Source organism: Leptodactylus fuscus, chromosome 1, assembly GCF_031893055.1.
Source record: "Leptodactylus fuscus isolate aLepFus1 chromosome 1, aLepFus1.hap2, whole genome shotgun sequence".
Taxonomy (NCBI): domain Eukaryota; kingdom Metazoa; phylum Chordata; class Amphibia; order Anura; family Leptodactylidae; genus Leptodactylus; species Leptodactylus fuscus.
In genome coordinates, this window is record NC_134265.1 from 285,134,878 (window position 1) to 285,153,817 (window position 18,940).

Genomic DNA, 18,940 nt, shown 5'->3' on the forward strand with positions numbered 1-18,940 from the left:
TAGGACTGGAGTGCTAGCTCTATGGCGCTGGCGTGGGAGGCCGCCTCCTTCTCCTGACCACCTCATGGAGCTGATTAATGTTAGTCCTTGCACTCTTCCACCTTCTGCTAAAGGATGCCCCACAGATGCTCAATAGGGTTTAGGTCTGGAGACATGTTTGACCAGTCCAGCACCTTTACCCTCAGTATCTTTAGCAGGGTTGTGGTCATCTTGCAGACGTGGTTTGGGTCGTTATCAGGTTGGTACTTTGCCCTGCGACCCAGTTTCTAAAGGGAGGGGATCATGCTCTGTTTCAGTATGTCACATTACATGTTGGCATTCATGGTTCCCTTAGTGAATGGTAGCTCCCAAAAGCTGGAAGCACTCATGCAGCCCCAAACCATGACACTTCCACCACCATACTTGACTGTAGGGAAGACACTTGTTTTGCACCTCACTCGCCACTTTTCTTGGCCGACCAAACTTATTATAACTTAAAACTGTTCTTGACTGGCATAGGCTTCTGATGCATGGAAGTGTGTCTGTATTAGGGACTTTATTAAGACTGGTGTAGGAAATGCCAGTCGTAACAAAGTTCCCCAAATATTTACACCAATTATTGTGTAGCATTAGCTCTGTTTTTCATATGCTGCTTTAACTGGTAGTTCTTAATACATTTAAGTTACGTAAAGTTTGTTTTTTAAAAACAGTCTCTAACGTGTAGAATATCATTGCTAATAAAAGATCTCATTTTGTTTATTCTAAATGTTCCATGCCTCCAGCTACTGTATGCCCCAGTAATTGAATTTGGTTCTTAATATCATAACACATTAGAATTACCTGCCTGATATGTGCATCATGGAAAAAAGATGAGAGCACAGTTATTATCACATTACTAGTAGACCAAAAAGTCAGAAAAAAACTTCATGCCAGATTGTAATTCTGTTCTATGAAGACGCTCTGGAAGATTCCATTCTCATTCTTGATTTTCAGACTTGTATTGCATAATCCAACTGCTTTCTGACTGTTTTCTCTGTGCTGTGATCGCAACCTATGTGAGCAGTGGAATACAACATGTAACTCTGTAGGTGACTTACAGTAAGTTCATCTAAGAGATGCAGATCACATCTATATGGGGTTCAGTAGGTTTAGGAAATGCAGAGTATTCTATATACAGTCATGGCAGTAAGCGTTGGCTCCCAGAAAATGATTGCAATTACATATTTCTTATTATACTTACGTTTTATTTCCTTTGTATTAGAACAATAAAAAAAAATTAGAAAAAAAAAACTATTTTCTATAACCATCTTTTATAACCATCAACAAACTTCTTAAACCTCTCAACTGGAAATTTAGACCACTCTTCCTTTGCAAACTGCTCTCTCATATTTGAAGGGCGCCTTCTCCCAACATCAACTTTAAGATCCATGGGTGTTCAATGGGATTTAGATACGGACTCATTGCTGGCCAGTTCAGAATTCTCAAGCGCTTTGTTTCCATCTATTTCTGGTAATCTTCAGATTTCTTGATGTTTTGCACACAGTCAAGGCACCCAGTTCAGAGGCCACAAAACAACCCCAAAACATCTTTGAACCTCTACCATGTTTAATTGTTGTTACTGTGTTCTTTTCTTTGTATGCCTCATTCCATTATCGGTAAATAGTAGAATGAGGTTCCTTACCAGAAAGCTCTATCCTTGGTCTCATCTGTTCACAAAATGTTTTCACAGCAGGATTTTCACTTACTCGCGTACATTTTGGCATACCGCAATCTAGCTTCTTTATGCCTCTGTGTCAGCAGTGCAGTCCTCCTGGGTCTTCTGTCATAGCATTTTGTTTCATTCAAATCTTGACAGATAGCTGACACTGATGCACCCAGAGCCTGCAGGACAACTTGAATTTCTTTGGAACTTGATTTGGGCTACTTATCCATCTGGACTATTGTGTGCTGCAACCTTTCATCAATTTTTCTCTTCCATCCATGTCCAGGGAGATTAGCCACAGTTCCATGGCTTGTAAACTTCTTTATCTGGTTCCAGGTGTTGTTTTTATTTTGCCCACACCTGTTACTTGCAACAGATAAGTTTGAACAAAGTTATTTACCCACTATTTTGAAAAAGGGACAACAATTTTGTCTGGCCCATTTTTGGATTTTTTGTGTGAAATTATCTAATTATTATTATTATTTTTTTTGTGTTGTTCCAATAGACATAAAGGAAATAAACATGTATAACGTATAACAAAACATGTAATTGCAATCATTTCTGGGGAGAAATACTTAATTTTCTGGAAAAATTTCAGGGGTGTCATCGCTTACAGCCATGACTGTATGTCTAAGTGTCCAGGTCTGAGGGCACTTGCATGCTGTAAGAGTGCTAATTATGAACTTTTTTTTTTAATGCCATTGTCTGAAATGCATGGGCCTGCATTACAAAAGACTTTTCTGCAGTACTTGTTTAGGCATAAGATATTATAAAGAGAACTCCTGTTTATACAACCCACTTCTGTATCAGCCAAGCCATTCCTGTATTACATGGGTAGCAACTCTTCTGAATGCCTGGCTGGTTACACCTTTCCCTGGCAAAATCCAGCGGTTTGCCAGGGGTGTTGGGAGTGTCTCCTGGGGCGGCTTTATTTTTAAAAATAGTGGTCAGACTACTTCAGTACAATACAGATCACTCTTTGTGGTCGATAATTATAGAGTAAGTTTAATTGGTTTAGAAAAACATGTTGCCTAAAAAAAAAAAGTGTCACTCCTGTCTACGCATTGCGTCATTTTTGTCATAGAACCATATTGAGACGCTTTATGTTAAAGGGATTATCCAAGACTAAGAATGAATGTTTTGGTGAAGGTTTGGTAGTCAGCCCACACACTGATCAACTGTTCTTTGTACATACTATTGAGGTGAAGCCTATAGCGCCATACACTGTGCAGTGGCTTAGCCAAGTTATTACAGCTCAGCTCCCATTTATATTAAAAGTGAGCTAGGCCACAGCGCTGCTGCAGGGACTGGGTGCGAGACCCTCACCCCCAGCGATCTTAAAGGAAATCTGTCAAGTAGTTTTTCTGCTATAAACTGGCCCCTTTCTGCACTGGATGAAGTACTTGCTATACCATTGGTACCACCTCTGTAATCTTTCTGTTGCCTCAAGGTGAAATTATAAAAAGAATTACATATCTGAAAGACTAAACAGTCATTTAGGCATTAACTGAAGTAGTCATAGGTGCGGGGAAGAGCTTCAGCCTAGGCACACTGTCCTATTGCTAATCACCTCCTGGATGGACTGTGAGAGAGATGACTGTCATGCCCAGGAGATGTGACTAGGCTGAAGCTTCTTCCCACCCCTGTGACTACTTGGGTTAAGTTGCATATGTGTTTTTATGCTTTCAACATATTTAGAACTTCACTTTGCTGCAACAGAATGATCACAGAGGAGCAGTAATAGAAAGAGATTTACTTAATCCTACATATGATGGGGCCAGGTTCCCTGTAATGACCTTTTATGGGTCATCAATGTTTAGTCTTTGATAAGCCCCTTTAATTTATGATCATTTATGCCTACCTTATTACTGGTTGGTGATGCTGTTAGTTTATCACCACAGCGTTAATGCTTTATTACAATCCATATTAAATCATGTAGATCTGAGAATAAGTCCACAGTGGTCACCAAACGCTAACTATTGTTGTTTTGCCTTTATCACATTCCATCAGGTTAGTAATCTGCCATCTCTCCAGATTTGTTGCGCTGTATTGTTACCCCGGGCACTTTTCCAGACCGTTCTGTAATCCTATTTAAGCTGGCAGTTCTCTTGGCAGGTTATATGAAGCTTAGAAATGATATTTCACTGAACAGTAGTCTGGTTTGTTTGTCAATTAATGGAATCACACATTTTGACAGAGCTACTTGTTACCACACGTGGACCCTGAGAAATGACTTATGCTTTTGTTTTTTGGGGTCGCGGTATGCAGGTAGCTATAATCTGGTAAATACAGTCTGCATATCGGCTGCATTTCCCAGACTGCACTCTGTCCGAAGAAGCCGGGTTCTGTGTCATAGTTATGTGTTGTTGTGAGACACTACTTCACTGAATTCAGCACACTATCTGCTTCCATGTTCTGTGCCCCTGGTGAAGAGCTATCGATGCGGTACCATAGCTCTTCACTGTCAGAAGGGCGTTTCTGACAGTCAGTCATTAACGCCCTTCCTTAGAGTAGCGTCTATAGCGCTGTACTGTGAGAGCGGTGAGGAATGCCCCCTCCCCTCCTGTTGGTATTTGTCCATAGACGAGTACTGGGGGGGGCGTTCCTCACCACTCAGAGTCATCCCTGGGCGGTAAGCAACGACAGCTCTCACAGTACAGCGCTATAGACACTGCTGTGAGGAAGGGTGTTCCTGACTGACTGTCAGAAATGCCCTTCTGACAGTGAAGAGCTACGGTACGAGCACAGATAGCTCTTCACCGGGGGGCACAGAATGGGAAAGCCAAAAATGTGCTGAATTCAACGCACTGTCTGCTTTCTAGTGGTGTATTACACCGCATGTGCCCCAGGTGGTGGAAGGTCTTTAAAGGGAGTCTATCAGCAGGAAAATCAGTATCAGACTAATAACTAATGTAGGGCTGTTTCTACATTTTCCCAAGATGCCTTACTTATTCCGCATCACAGCTCCTTTTTCATGAAAATCATTGTTTGATTCTTATTCAGATTAGCTGAAAAGGGCTTTAGGGAAGTTTTGACTCTGCTCTAAATAATCACCCCTAATTGCCATCCAGCTCCTTCCCGAATTGCCTGTGACATCTCCCACTTTGTCACACTGGTGCGGAGGTAAAGCCTCAGCAAGAGAAGAAATGTCCCCTAAAGCCCTTTTCATCTGTCTTTTTTTTTTTTTTTTTTCTTTTTAGCAGATGGAATACATTTCAATTCGATCAGCTCGTCTTTTCTATATACAATTTTAGGTTGATGTTGGTCAGATATCAGTATATATAAGAGTAAGAACACACAATCCATCTTCTGCACAAGGATGAAACCTCACCCACCTGTTCATGCAATATTGTAGGTAATACTCAGTTTTACCTGCAAAATTGTGTCAGCTGGTAAACATGGTGTGCAAGGATTTAACCCCAAGTCGCAACCAAGCCTTTGTGTTCTTAAGCAGCCGATGTGCAATAGATGTATGTTGGCAAATTGTGTTGTTTTGACAAGTTCAGGTGACCATCTAATGTGTATCCAGCCTTTGCAACTTTAGCCCCGATGCAGATGTTGGGAAATATGAGGAATGGGCAGTTGGGTTTCAGTTGCCCAATCCTTTTGTTTATGGGAGGTAAGCAGATGCCTGACCTGTCAGACCGCACTGCTTGATCAAGTATGTATGTGTATAAGGAAGCTGGGTGTGGTGACTGTCAGTCAAATGAATGATCAGGTATATGGCCAGCTTCACGTTGAAGGCAACATTGAGGTCCATCTGTAGTCGTTGACTGCGGACACTGTTGTCACTCTTCTAATATTGTAATTGTTTTCTAGAATTTCACATCTTCCTACCTAGTAACAGTCTTCCTTTGTCATCATTATTTATTAGCAGACTGTCTGGTCTAATGCATTCTGCTCATATTTACAAGTGTATGTATTACCATAACTATTTTAATATCCATGCAATTTGTACTCTTCTTCAGGATCCTTCTCCACACCCCGGTCTCCAGTCATTTCTCCCAGCAGCACAGCAGCTAGCAGACTGGCTGGACAAGGAGATGATTTATTTGTTCCGTCAGGTATTGCAATGCTGGATAACCCCTGGAGCTGCTGCTGCTGCTGCACTAACCCCTTTATTTACCTAATATTCTGATTTTTGCTGTATCATATTAGTCTGCCGAAGTGATCTAAAATGTTAATCTCTTCTGCTGTATGTGTAAAAGCAACATCACACTGCCTTGCTGCAGTACATTCTACACTGTCCCATGACTGAGGGTAATAAAACCTAATTCCCTTGTTGTGGTCCGGACTAACCGGTCACCATGGGCACACAACCTGTCACTTACTGCCATTCTATAATGACGAAAGAAGCTGCTTCAGTGTTCTATCTTGGTTGGTGCAAATCATATTGGTGCACATACATCGCAATGATGTCTACCTTAATATGAAGTGTATGAATTGAGCAGGGTGATGTTGTGTTACAAACGGTTGCTGAAAAATCAAGTTAATATACCGTAACTTCTTACTACCCATTTTGCTTGCAGTTCTATTGCTGTTTCCCTTTTGTACTAATATAACATTACAGTACATCAATAGGAATGATAATTCTGTACATGATGAATAAATCTGCACCTTTGGATCAAGTAAGATGAACTCATATTCACTTTTATAAATTAAAAAACACTTGTGCTTTTATGTATTCTCTAATAAGTCACAGGAACACATCAGAGAAGAACGTGGGGGGTGGTCTGTGAGTTAGGACAGCAGAAAGTGCCAGAAGGAAAGGGGTACACAAAATCTGTGAACAAAATAGTGTTGTCTCCTCTTAAAAATGTGTCTTTCTACTTCATAATATATATTTTTACTTACAGTGACTGTTTAGTAGACTAAGTCTTGGACCTTTGCACCAATACAGTAGATAAGAGGCTTACATTACTTATTTATTGATTGAAAATATTTTTCTTGTTTCTCTTTTGCTTCTGTAGCAGAAAGGCCGAGGACTCAGCAGAGAAGTGGCCCAGTAGTCCTCGCTGAAGAACCAAGAAGTACAGCCATTGAAAAACTAGAACTAGTGAGAAGATGGAGTTTAAATACATACAAGGTCTGTATAACATTAGGATTCACGTGAATGGGAGCTGAGCTGCAGTAACACAGTATGGTCACTAACCAGTATACTGAACCGTCTGCTTCTAGCTGAATGCTGTGCTGAGAACAGCTGATCAGTGAGGGTGCCAGGTATCTGACCACTACCAAATCTGATTTGTTGTAGAAATTTCTCGTATTGTACCATCTGCCTCTTATTTTTATTTTATCTCAGGTATGCTTAAATTTGCTCAGGATCTCTTTTGACAAATAATGTGAAAGTGGGGCAGCCATTTTGCACTTGTGGGGCGCCATATTTTCATGAATCCCTCAGACATTTCAGTTTAATGAGAGATCCATGAAAATAGGCACAACTAGGACATGTTCTAAGCAAAATTGGTCATGTGATTTGCACCATTAACATGTATTGCTTTTGTCCAAATGCAAGTCATCGCAAAGAAGTGAAAATCATTCAACTGAATAGAGCCTTACCATAGATTTCCCACCTACATCTGTTGGAAGTTTGTTCCAAGTCTCAACTACTTTCAGTCTAATAATATTTCCTTACATGTGTTCTAATCTTTCCCCAGCTTAATGGTCACCTATAAGTCTATGTTCATATGTGACAATTTAGTGTAGAATTTTCTGGCTGCCCTGTGCATCTATATGGGGCATGGAGAAATCTGTCCACAAGTTGCAGAAACATCTGCATTTAGAAATTACAGAAATTTCTGCAACAACTATGCAGTGTGTAAATATACACTTAATGGGTTTGTCCTACAAATGTGAGAAGTATTAGATCTGTAGAGGTCTTGATAGTGGTAAACAAGAATATTCCCATTCAACAGTAAATGGGTGCTTTAGCAAGTGAGAGTTTGCCAAAATCGTATTTATTCTGAACAATCTTCTGTAGAATATATACACCTTAAAGAGGACCTTTCATGGTTTGGGGAACAGGCAGTTCTATATACTGCTGGAAAGCCAACAGTGCGTTGAATTTAGCGCACTGTCGGCTTTCCCGATCTGTGCCCCGGGTAAAGAGCTATCGGTCGCTGTACCGTAGCTCGTTACAGTCAGAAGGGCATTTCTGACAGTCTGTCAGGAACGTCCTTCTGTACAAGCAGCGCCTATAGCGCTGTACAGTGTGAGCGGGGAGGAACGCCTCCTCCCCTCCTGATAATACTAGTCTATGGACGAGCACTGTGAGCAGAGGGAGGGGGCGTTCCTCCCCGCTCACACTGTACAGCGTGATAGGCGCTGCTGTGGAGAAGGACATACCTGACTGTCAGAAACGCCCTTCTGACTTTAAAGAGCTACAGTACTGGGACTGATATATCTTCACCCAGGGCACAGATCGGGAAAGCCAATAGTGCGCTGAATTCAGTGCACTGTCAGCTTTCCAGCAGTATATAGAACTGCCTGTGCCCGAATCGGTGAAAGGTCCTCTTTAAGAAATCAAGTCCTAGATTAGAAGAACTACAAATAAGTAAAAAGCATTCTGGACTCCTATTACATGTATTTCATAATACCAGTTCCACATCCTTCATCAGAATTACAATGTAATTGTTTTGCCTATTTCTCAGAAAATGTAATGTTTTATTTTGCATATCTGCGGGACATTTTATGAAGACCAGTGTTTTTTTTGTTTGTTTTTACTCCTCAGAAGTTAGGGGCAACCTCAGCAAGGTTATTTGCCTGCACTGAAATCTACATTATCTCATAGTACATAGTCACGGTTTGGATGTATGTAATGATAAAACCAGTGGCCCCACCCCCATAACACCCTGACCACACACCCTTTTTGTATACTGGGAAGGATGGGATAAAAATACCATTTGCAACAGTTTTTATCTCAACTGGCAAAAGTGGCTTGGGAGATTAATAAAGCTCCCCTTCTGTGCTCCCCCAGTTCTATATACTGCTGTATAGCCTAAAATCGACATCCTGCATCCAGGTATAACTTATAGGGTTAATGAATCTGAGTCTGCAGAAATAGGTTGGAGGATGTCTTCCCTGCTGTGACTATAACAAGCTGTTGTGTCAGCCATGTGCCAGGGAGCAGATGAGCCATCCACCACATCTCATTATTATCAAAAAGATCTTGGCAGGGGATTGGTGCAACTGCAGCCCCTTCATTGATCAGACCTGTAAAGATTGTAAAAACAAGTTCAGGGATGACTCTGTTAGTATTAAAGTTCTTTGGCTGCTTCTGGACTGGTGGATTGATATAGTAAAAATTTTACTAGCGTAACAATGACTTTATCTATAAGATAGTTTCTAGGCCTCTTGTGCAAATTTGAGGACTCGGGAATCGAACTGTCCATCAGTTAAGGTTCCAAAGATGTAAAGGTTCCTCTATTTCTTTTTTCCAAACAATAGAACAGCATGCTATACAATGGCAAATCCATTAACATTCATGTGCTTTCATGTAGTACCATATTGGTACAAATGTCAGGTGGGTTCCTATTGGTTTGGGCTTCACATGTGCTTCATAACAAGATCATATTTTATGTAAGACCTCAAGATCATTTGGCAAGAACTCTATTGAATTCCACTATCTCACAGCTGGAGCTACAATATGTCACATTTGGCTCTGGTGGTCTTGATTCATGTTTCAATGCAAGAGTTCTTAAATATACTGCTATGATGAAGTACATGTTGTTTATTCTATCATGTAACTTGTGTAACGTTAATGTTGTTTTATCAGATTACAAAGGGTCCCTGATCCCGAATGTAAATGTCTGTATCATTGCAGTGCACCCGGCAGATTCTCTCCGAGAAGTTAGGACGTGGCTCAAGAACAGTAGACTTGGAATTAGAAGCACAGATAGAAATTCTGAGAGACAACAAAAAGAAGTATGAACATGTATTAAAGCTGGCTCAGACACTCTCTGCACAGCTCTATCAGATGGTGCAGACCCAGAGGCAACTCGGAGATGCTTTTGCAGACCTCAGCTTAAAGTCTTTAGAGTTACATGTGAGTATGAGCCTGACCTAAAGGACATCATCTTCCCACTGTCAACTTATCTGCTGTGTTTTTCTCATTATATTTGCAGTATCGCATGTAAAGAGTAGAAATTGTAGCTGCATTTTAAAAGCATTCAGCCAGGACTATGAAATACACTTAAAGGGGTTGTCTTATGAAGGCAGCCTTGTTTATATGGGCATCATAGAAGGGGGCACACCCTCACTTAGCCAGAAACAAGAGCTGTGCTGTGCAAGTGACTCCTGTTCCAGTGGGTTCAAGCTGCTCTTGTAACATGAGGGCGGCTATTCATCTAAATGCCCACCATGTAATACCACAGGGGAAATTCCTGCATGGCGGAACTTCCCCCAGCAAAATCAGCTGTTGACAGGGTTGTTGTGAGGGGCTACATTCTGAAAGGAGTTATGTCTTTCGAGACAGCCCCTTTTAAAAAGAGTTCTTATTTTCTCCTATATGTTCCTGCTGTTTAGAGTTGCAGTTACCTCTAACATGGAAAATAGATCACTCACAGTGTAAAAAGAGACTTGTGCCTTGTTGAGATGTCTCAATGTGGTTACTACTCTATGCCAACAATAGCTAAATTTATTTGTATTAAGCAAAAATCCTAGCACTTCCGACAGGTACGCCTGGAAATAAAAGGAGAAATATTTATTGTATAGATATAGAGAATAATGACAATGTAAATTTATTAAAGGGGTTGTCCACTTTCTAACACCTTTGCATAACCCCTTTAATAATAAAATCAGACAAGATCTGTATACGTGTGGCTACAATGAAATGACACTATAAAAAAAATAATAATAAAAATACTGATCAATGTATGACCACTAATGAAATACGCAGGATTTTAAAATTATTTAAATACAGATATTTACATGGAAATTTTAAAAACAAAATTCCGCAAATTTCTTAACACTATATATATTTTTAAATATAATTGATAAGGTCACTTTCTGCCTCCTTGAAGCACTTTAGTTACTGTCAGAAGCTAGCTAATATGTTACAGCAAATCTATTCCTATAACTTCATCAGTGGGATATTATATAAAGTTGGCCATGTATTGGAGGAAAGGGATTTTTGATTCCCCCTCGATGGCAGCTGGTCTAGGGAGATTAGCATTGGATTTCAACTGGCCAATCATTTTGTCATCAAGAAATAACCCACCACCAAAGATGTATGTCTCTACTGAACAGATGTGTATGGAGAGATCAGGAGTGATGTCTGTCAGGGCTCGTTCACATCTGCGCCCGGTCTCCATTCATGCAGGTTTCTGTTTCCTGCACAAAACTGAGCAGGAGACAGAAAGCTGCAGGACTCTTTTATACCCATTCATTTGAATGGGTTTGAAAGATGTCCTGCCGTGAGCGCTGGTGAGCGTTTTATGCTCTCCGCCGCGAAACCGTTTTTTTTTTAAATCGGACATGCAGTACTCTGTGTCCGGTTTAAAAAAAAAACAGTTTTGTGGCGGAGGGCATAAAACGCTCACCGGCGCTCACGGCCGGACCCGGTCTGACAGCTTTACGTCTTCTGCATGCACAAGACGGAAAGCTGAGAACAGACTCCGGGCGCTAGTGTGAACCTAGCGTCAGTGGAAAGGATGACAGCTGGCTTATGTGTATTAATCATGTTGCATTTATTAACCAGATTATTTTGGTGCATCTAATACTGATAATGTATTAGCATAATTCACTTCAACAAGGGTAAAACAACAATAACCTCTTTAATAAACCCTTTATTAAGTCTGTTCTTGTTTAAACTGCTGCTGGAAACGAAAACACTCTCTCCATAAGCCTTGAGTACTTCTACACACCCTATCCCCATATCCTATTGATGACATTTGTGGGCTCCATTAGCATATTGCCTTATGTAACATTGTTTCGTAACTTGTACAGTTTGTCTTTAGTGTTACAGTACAGCTTGTACTGTACATTGAGGCGCACGCTTCCAATCCTATTATTATATGACATGTTGCCCACACAAACACGGCAGTCTCTCTTTTTTTGATCTGGTCTTTCTTGAATTTTGTCATTTTCCCTAAAAGCAATTAAATGAGATTATTAATTTATTTACTTGTTAAACCAGTTTGCAGGCTTTACAGTCTTCTGGATTTTGTTTTAACCTGTAACAAAAATATTGTAAGCATGTATTCAGTGGGAGACTTTTTATTTCAGGGATCAGCCTTGGTTGCTTTATTTAGGGTACAGTGTGTAATAGGTTTGTGTGTAGTATGTGTGTCGTTTTGCTTTATAGAAATCCTGGAGTAACAATCTTTGATCAGTGTCCCGGTATATTAAAGCTGACCCCTGAAGCTAGATCTGTAAAGCTCCACCTATATATCATTATGACACAAAACAATGGAGGCTGCCAAGGCTTGTTAGCCAGTGATCATCTACTCTGGCTGCAATAATAGCCTAGCATTAGAAGAAAGTAATAATACAAGAAAACTCTAGAAATCCTTACATATATAATATCCCGTGATGGCAAGTAAGTAATATTCTGGCAGCCCTGGAGAGCTCTGGCATTGGAGATGTTGGAGCTGATTTAATGATTAGTCTGGACTGGGTTGTCCTCTCCCACTTTCCACTTATCATGGCTCACTGTCCTGCTGTGCATGTCCTGTTTTGCGGCCTGTTTCCTTAGTAACTGTGCATACTATTCATTGGCCATGTGCATCATCCTCTTCTTCGGTGCTGTACCTGAAGCTCTTCTCTTAGCTTGTTTTGCTTGCCCTCCATGAGATGATTTATGTGACATTTGAGCGCTGCTTTGATCGTGTATAATTGCTTTCCAGCCCACCCCTTGTTATTGTTCCCATTCAGTGTCTCGCTGTCCTGATGACATCACTGTCTCTGATCTTCCTTTTATACAACAAGTGCTTAGCCTTGTACATGATCTGCTACCTTCATGTTCTATTTTCAGTACTTCAATAAATGGCAACTAATGTATAAATGCGTTCCTTCCTGGCGTTTGAGCTGTATCTGGCATCTGAGAGGTTTTTGTATGTCTTAAATTACCATTTTGTCAGGTCTCTCCCTAACTTGTTTTATCTTTTTGTTCATCTATAATCCATCACTTATGTTGCAGTCGCATTACACAGTGCCATATAGAGTTAAGTTCACATTACTTTTTATTAACGTACAGTGGCTCAGTGGTTAGCACGGCAGTCTTGCAGCACTGGAGTCCTAGCTTCGTATTCGATCAAAGATAATATCTGCAAGGAGGTTGCATCATAGGTCACCAGATACAAGTCCTGCTCTCTTGAAAGGGTTCCAGAGTGGAAAATACAGTCGATATTCACTTGTGTGCATGAGGTCTAACATTTTACTTATTTCTATATTTTTATTTATTTTTTTTTTTTTGTTAAAGGCAAGCACATATAGGCCAGTGGGGGGGGATTTTTTAAAGAGTTTTACACCAGTTTTTCTAGTGTTAGGGTGCATTCACACTGAGTAAACGCTAGCTTATTTTGTAGAGTAAAATTACACTTGTAAATTTTGCTATCCCATTGACTTCAATGAAATTTTTTTTACAAGTGTAAAAATACTCCTGTAAAAAATACGCCTGTAAAAATACGCCTGTAAAATGTCATTGAAGTCAATGGGATAGCAAAATTTACAAGTGTAATTTTACTCTACAAAATAAGCTAGCGTTTACTCAGTGCGAATGCACCCTTACAATGCAGCAGACCAAGGCACTATCAATTTTTTTCAACATAACTTGTACTTGCCAGGTTTGAAAAGTGTCAAGAACTGTTGGTTGTGTTTGTCTAAGAGTTGTAGATCATGGCGTTTCCTAATAATACTTTTTTATTTTATATATATATATATTAAAGAATACGGCTCAAATCTACGACTGTTCATAGACCTAGGTTTTATTTCTAACTTTGGGACATTCCAAAATCTATAGAATTTACTAAGAATTGTATGTCTTTTAATATATTTAGTAAATCTTTTTTGCAGCATAAACTTTGATTTTTGAGATTTTCAGAGTAACCCATTCATATATAGGGGAACCTCTGTATAAATGCTCTGTTTACCACCAGAGCCCCATTAAGTTTGGTAAATATTTGTTGTTGTCCAGCTAATAGTTTTGATATCTCGATTTCTCCCTCATTGCCTAATAGGGTATAGAAAGAAGGGTAATGTAAAGAAAACATGAGCACTTGTTATTTTCTACAGCTTTTCTTCTTTGTTCATACGTTTTTGCAAACTGTTTTGTTTTGTCCTCTTTATTTTATGAAGTCTCACATCTTGATGTATTTTAGGAGGAATTTGGATACAATGCAGACACTCAGAAACTTCTTGCCAAGAATGGAGAAACGCTGCTGGGGGCTATCAACTTTTTCATTTCCAGTGTAAATACACTAGTTAACAAGACCATTGAAGATACACTTATTACTGTCAAACAGTATGAGACTGCCAGGTAATGAAAATAGGGAAAAAATTAATAATTTTTGTGGGGTTTTTTTTTTTTTGGTAAACATCTACCATTTTCTTCTCTGTAAATGCATTCTCTGTGTATATAATATCTTAAGCCTTTTGCGACCTAGGGTATGTCCACATGGGACATTATACAACTGCAAATTTTCCAAGCAAGTAGATCAGTGTATCCATCTAGGAAGGCTTATAACTTGTCCTTATAGAAAGGCTTGACAATTGTTATTTGATTAGTCCAACTTTTGGTCCTAAAGGGTTAGTTACCTGCACTACAGAAAGCCAAGGTATTGATGAATATTACAGCATGTTGTATTATGTCCTGTAGCTGAATTCCCATTTCTTTGTGTGTTCTCATCTGGGTAGCAGGAACACCAGATTAAATGGGTGAGATTGAATCCACATCTACCTTCTTCCAAACTCAGAGCCAAACCTGTCCATAATTTGTATGTAGTATTGTAAGCCACATAGGTAGGTAAGCCACATTCATTTCCATGGATTGGAGCTGCAATACCAGTTATGGCCCATGAACATTTGTGGTGCTGTTTCTAGCAGCTGCATTTTCTAATATAACACAACTCCTTTCAAGTTGGGTTCAAGCAGCAAGTACAATTTATCGAGAGGACTATGTGGAGCACCATAGTTTCTTCTCAGTAGTTTTTCTTTTGCTATTGTATGTGAGGTCATTTGCATGAAATATATACTGCTGCTGATGGCACTAGGCCTGTTTATGTGCACTGTAAATGTACATTATGAAATGTTTTATATGATCAGATAATTGTTGTTGATATACTGTGTAGAAGAAGCTTCAGGACTCCACAAGTCCATTCTTGCATAATTCTGTGCATCTGATGCATCTCCTAATCCTGAGATCATGAAGGGCAGGATATGGAAAGCTGCTGTTGTCATTCTCTTAACTAGATGCCGTAAAGGTATATAGGTGCTTACAGCTATGTGCGGAGAGCGACTCCTGTTAAAATCACTGCAAACAGCCTGTCTTCACAGCCTCACACATAGGATGCTACTATGGCCTAACTGTGGGCTTAGGTAAAGTGTCAGGTTGATATGACACACAGTTTGGTAACCATGCATATTTGTTTACAGCCTCTTTAACCCTTTCCCTGTCACCCACGTATCTATATGTCCGCCCAGGGTGGCACTTTACTAGCCGAGGATGTTTCTAATTTAACATTTCCACCTTCAAAGCTGATTTTTGTTCCTTCCAGTTCTGGTGATTTTCTGAAGACACGTGCATGCGGGTTCAGGCCATAGTGATATAAATGAACTCTGCACATGTTGAACTCTTATTTTTAGGAGGTTTGGTGCATGTAACTTTTTGTTTGGTTTCCACTTTTACCAACTAATATACATTTATTTGCACTTTTTTTTAAAAAAAATAAAACATTCACTTTAAATCCAAATTGCATGAAGGTGCCTGTTCACATACAAAGCCAAGTGGCATTCTGTCAAGAAATGTCTACTTTAGGAAAATATAAGGGTTGGGGGGTGATTTTGTACTGTTGCAATTCAAGTTTTATTTGTCCATCTCAAAACTGTGAAAATGACTCTGACCACTGGAGGTGCAAAATTTCCGGAGACCCCTAAGTGAAAGGGTTAAATGCTTAAATTTAATATTAGCATATTTATAGCGTAGCATTGACCTGAAATCCCAGTGACAAGGTAATATTTATCTACATGCTCTTCTAGGTATCTATCCTGTCTGTAGACATTTGCAAGGATAATTTACTTTATCTTCTGCCGATTATTTGGAGAGTAGATATGTCCTGATGCAAAATGGTTGTTGCTAGCTACTAGCTTATGTGTGCATATGCTTAAAGCTATGTTCACACAGCTTAAAGGGAGTCTGTCATTGGCTATTCTACTCTTCCCATTACTACTTTGATTCTCCCCGATTCTCAAAATCAGTTTTGTTCTGGTATGCTTAATGAGGCTCACTGAGTGTATGAGCGCAGCAGACCACCATAAAATGGCCGCTCAGACATGTGCAGTTGGCTCCGCCCGAACCCACAGTTGCCAGAGATTTTAGATAGGTACAGCGCGGCGTCAGAGGCGCAAGTTCCGGGTAAGAGGACGGGACGGAACACAAGCATGAAAGGGGTGGTGGACAGGTATGACAAAGGGGTGCGCTTGAGGGGAACCAGTTTTGCCTACAAAATTAATTCAAGTTATGTTTGTGAGAACACCCCTTTAATATAGAGTGCAAATCTGGTATGAAATCTGCAGTTGTTATCCATATTGCAGATTTTCAGGAAGTGACTAGTCACTGGCTAAAATAGGCAGAGAAAGCGGCCGCAATTTTAGGTTACCTGACGTTCAGTCTGCTTATCTCTGCTCTGCACATCTAGCTCAGACATGCTCAACTCTGATAATGTGCCAAATTTGGAAGGATGAACATCGAAGTGTCTAATCTCGTAACCTTGTAAGTTACTGTTGTACATTAAAGTGTGCAAAAATTTTAATCATGCATTTACCGTATATACTCGAGTATAAGCCGAATTTTTCAGCCCAGTTTTTGTGCTGAAAAAGCCCCCCTCGGCTTATACTCGAGTCAGCAAAAAAAAAAAAAATTTTTTTTTTTTTTTTTTTTTTTAGGAGGGGGGTCTATGACCAGCCACAATATTAATGTATAGATTCTCCCATAAAATAGTGCAAAAGAAAAAAAAAGAAGATTTAAAAAAAATTAAAACATAAAGGTTGTAAATCCCTCCTTTCCCTAGAATACATATAAAAGTAGAAAATGACTGTGAAACACGAACACATTAGGTCTCCCTGTGTCTGACAGTGCCCGGTCTACTGAATATAGGGGATCTGCAGTGCTCCTGTCCCATCGGGAAGGGGTTAGGAATAGGAGCACTGCAGATACCCTATATTCAGCCAGACTGAATTCCAAGTGGGGGGAAGAAAACCCCCCAGTCCTCAAGCTCAGGGAAGGGGCAGACAGACAACCAAAACACGCCCTCCCCTCCCCCAGCATCTACTGCACCCAAAATCTCAGACCATTTTAATTTTTGAAATTTTCCAGTAGCTGCTGCATTTCCCCCCTAGGCTTATACTCGAGTCAATAAGTTTTCCAAGTTTTTTGTGGTAAAATTAGGGGGGTCGGCTTATATTCGGGTCGGCTTATACTCGAGTATATACGGTACTTTAGTAATATTGCCCTCGGAAATGACAGCATCTGAACTCACCCTAACCAAGACAGACTTGTGCTGAAAACTTACTTTGCCAGCAGACACTTAATACCTTTTCAGTGCCTGAGTCCTAATTTTCCAAAGCCTGATGAACCCAAATTCACTGGTTTATTGCTCCAATTAGAGTATTTCTCTACACTGCCATTTTGCTTGCAAGATATGCACTCATTGCTTTCGTAGTTATGTTCACAGTTTGCATAAACAAGAAAAATTCCTTCCTTCTAATGAGTTCAAGTTAGCAAACCAATACTATTGCAGAAAATAATCTATTGTACAGGAAGTCTTCATAAAAAAAAAAAACCCACAATGTGAATCATTGGGGCACATGTATTAAGATTGCCACATCTATGCCAGTCTTAAGGGGATTATCCAACTTTTTTTTGGCCTATCTTCACAATAGGCCATAAATGCCTGATCAGTAGGGGCCGACGTTTGGCTACTGGCTCTGTATTCTGTACATGATGGTAGCTGGATTCTGCTCTGTTCAGCTGATTTGTCTGGGGGCTTGGTGTCAGCCCACTACCGATCCGGTATTTATGGCCTATACTCTGCATAGGTCATTAAAAAAAGTTAAGCCTGGACACCCTCCTTAATAAATGGTTAAATTTGTGCAGGGAAGGGAAATTTATGATGCGGTTGTGGCCTAAACCTAGTGGAAATGTACACCAATTGGAGCTTATAGCACAGATTTCCATTGCAATCCACGCTAGAAAAGTGAGTTAAAACAAATCCGTCAGGCTGAGAAACAGACACCTTATCCTGCATCAATCCACACACCACCCTCATAAGTACATTGTAGTCGCCGAGGCATGGATTGTAACTTGAGGCACAAACGTTTAGTGCAAGAAAGGACTTGGCGCCAAAACTGGCATAGAAGGAATGATGAAATTGCCCCGTTGCATGTTTGTTAGGCTTAGTGCAGATTTGTATTCCAATAGGAAATGTTTTGTTTCTTGATGCAATAAGGATTCATCTATCTTTTGCTTTTGCTAGTGTTTGTAATTTTCTCTTACATATTTTAGTAGTTCTTTTTTATATATTACAGTTTATTGAATGTCCTAAATTCTACAGATAGGACAGACATCTATCGCATTTCTAGGTGGAAAATCTGTTGGGATCATTTGAGCACTTGCTGATAGGCCTATGGTTCAGGTGCCATTTTTAGAATCAGCTCTAACTTGACTGTGAATGAAATTGCTTAATTTAATCCTACTGTATGGCCGTCAGCCCTTCAGTAATTATGCACTGTCTATGATGGGTGTGAATTATAATAGAAGTGCTAAGACTGGGCATGTCCTGAATGAGATATGTTCTGCGCTTATTGGATTGACATCAAATTTCAGTGTAAACAGGAAGCAATCATATATTAGTCTACCTTACGTTACGGTAATTATTTCCTGGCATTTCCAGATCATTTCTAAGACTTCATATACAATATTAAGAAGCAGTCATTCTTTAAATGCTGTTTACATGAGACTGGGGCACTTTACATAGGGACTGTGGGGCACGCTGTAGTTCAGCGGAGAGTAGCTGACTGCCATTACTTGCCTACTGCTTTATGAGT

At 39.9% G+C, this 18,940-nt stretch overlaps 1 protein-coding gene across 3 annotated transcripts in view; it reads left to right on the plus strand.

Moving 5' to 3' along the window:
- Positions 1 to 18,940, plus strand: part of ARFIP1 (ARF interacting protein 1) — an 80,860-nt gene that overhangs the window by 38,678 nt on the left and 23,242 nt on the right. For 2 of the 3 annotated variants that reach the window (XM_075257663.1, XM_075257671.1), the window contains 4 exons: positions 5,650 to 5,745; positions 6,652 to 6,767; positions 9,504 to 9,725; positions 13,999 to 14,156. In XM_075257663.1, coding sequence (XP_075113764.1) covers positions 5,650 to 5,745; positions 6,652 to 6,767; positions 9,504 to 9,725; positions 13,999 to 14,156 — 592 coding nt within the window. The remainder of the gene's footprint in view (positions 1 to 5,649; positions 5,746 to 6,651; positions 6,768 to 9,503; positions 9,726 to 13,998; positions 14,157 to 18,940) is intronic. The other variant, XM_075257679.1, reaches the window with a different exon arrangement.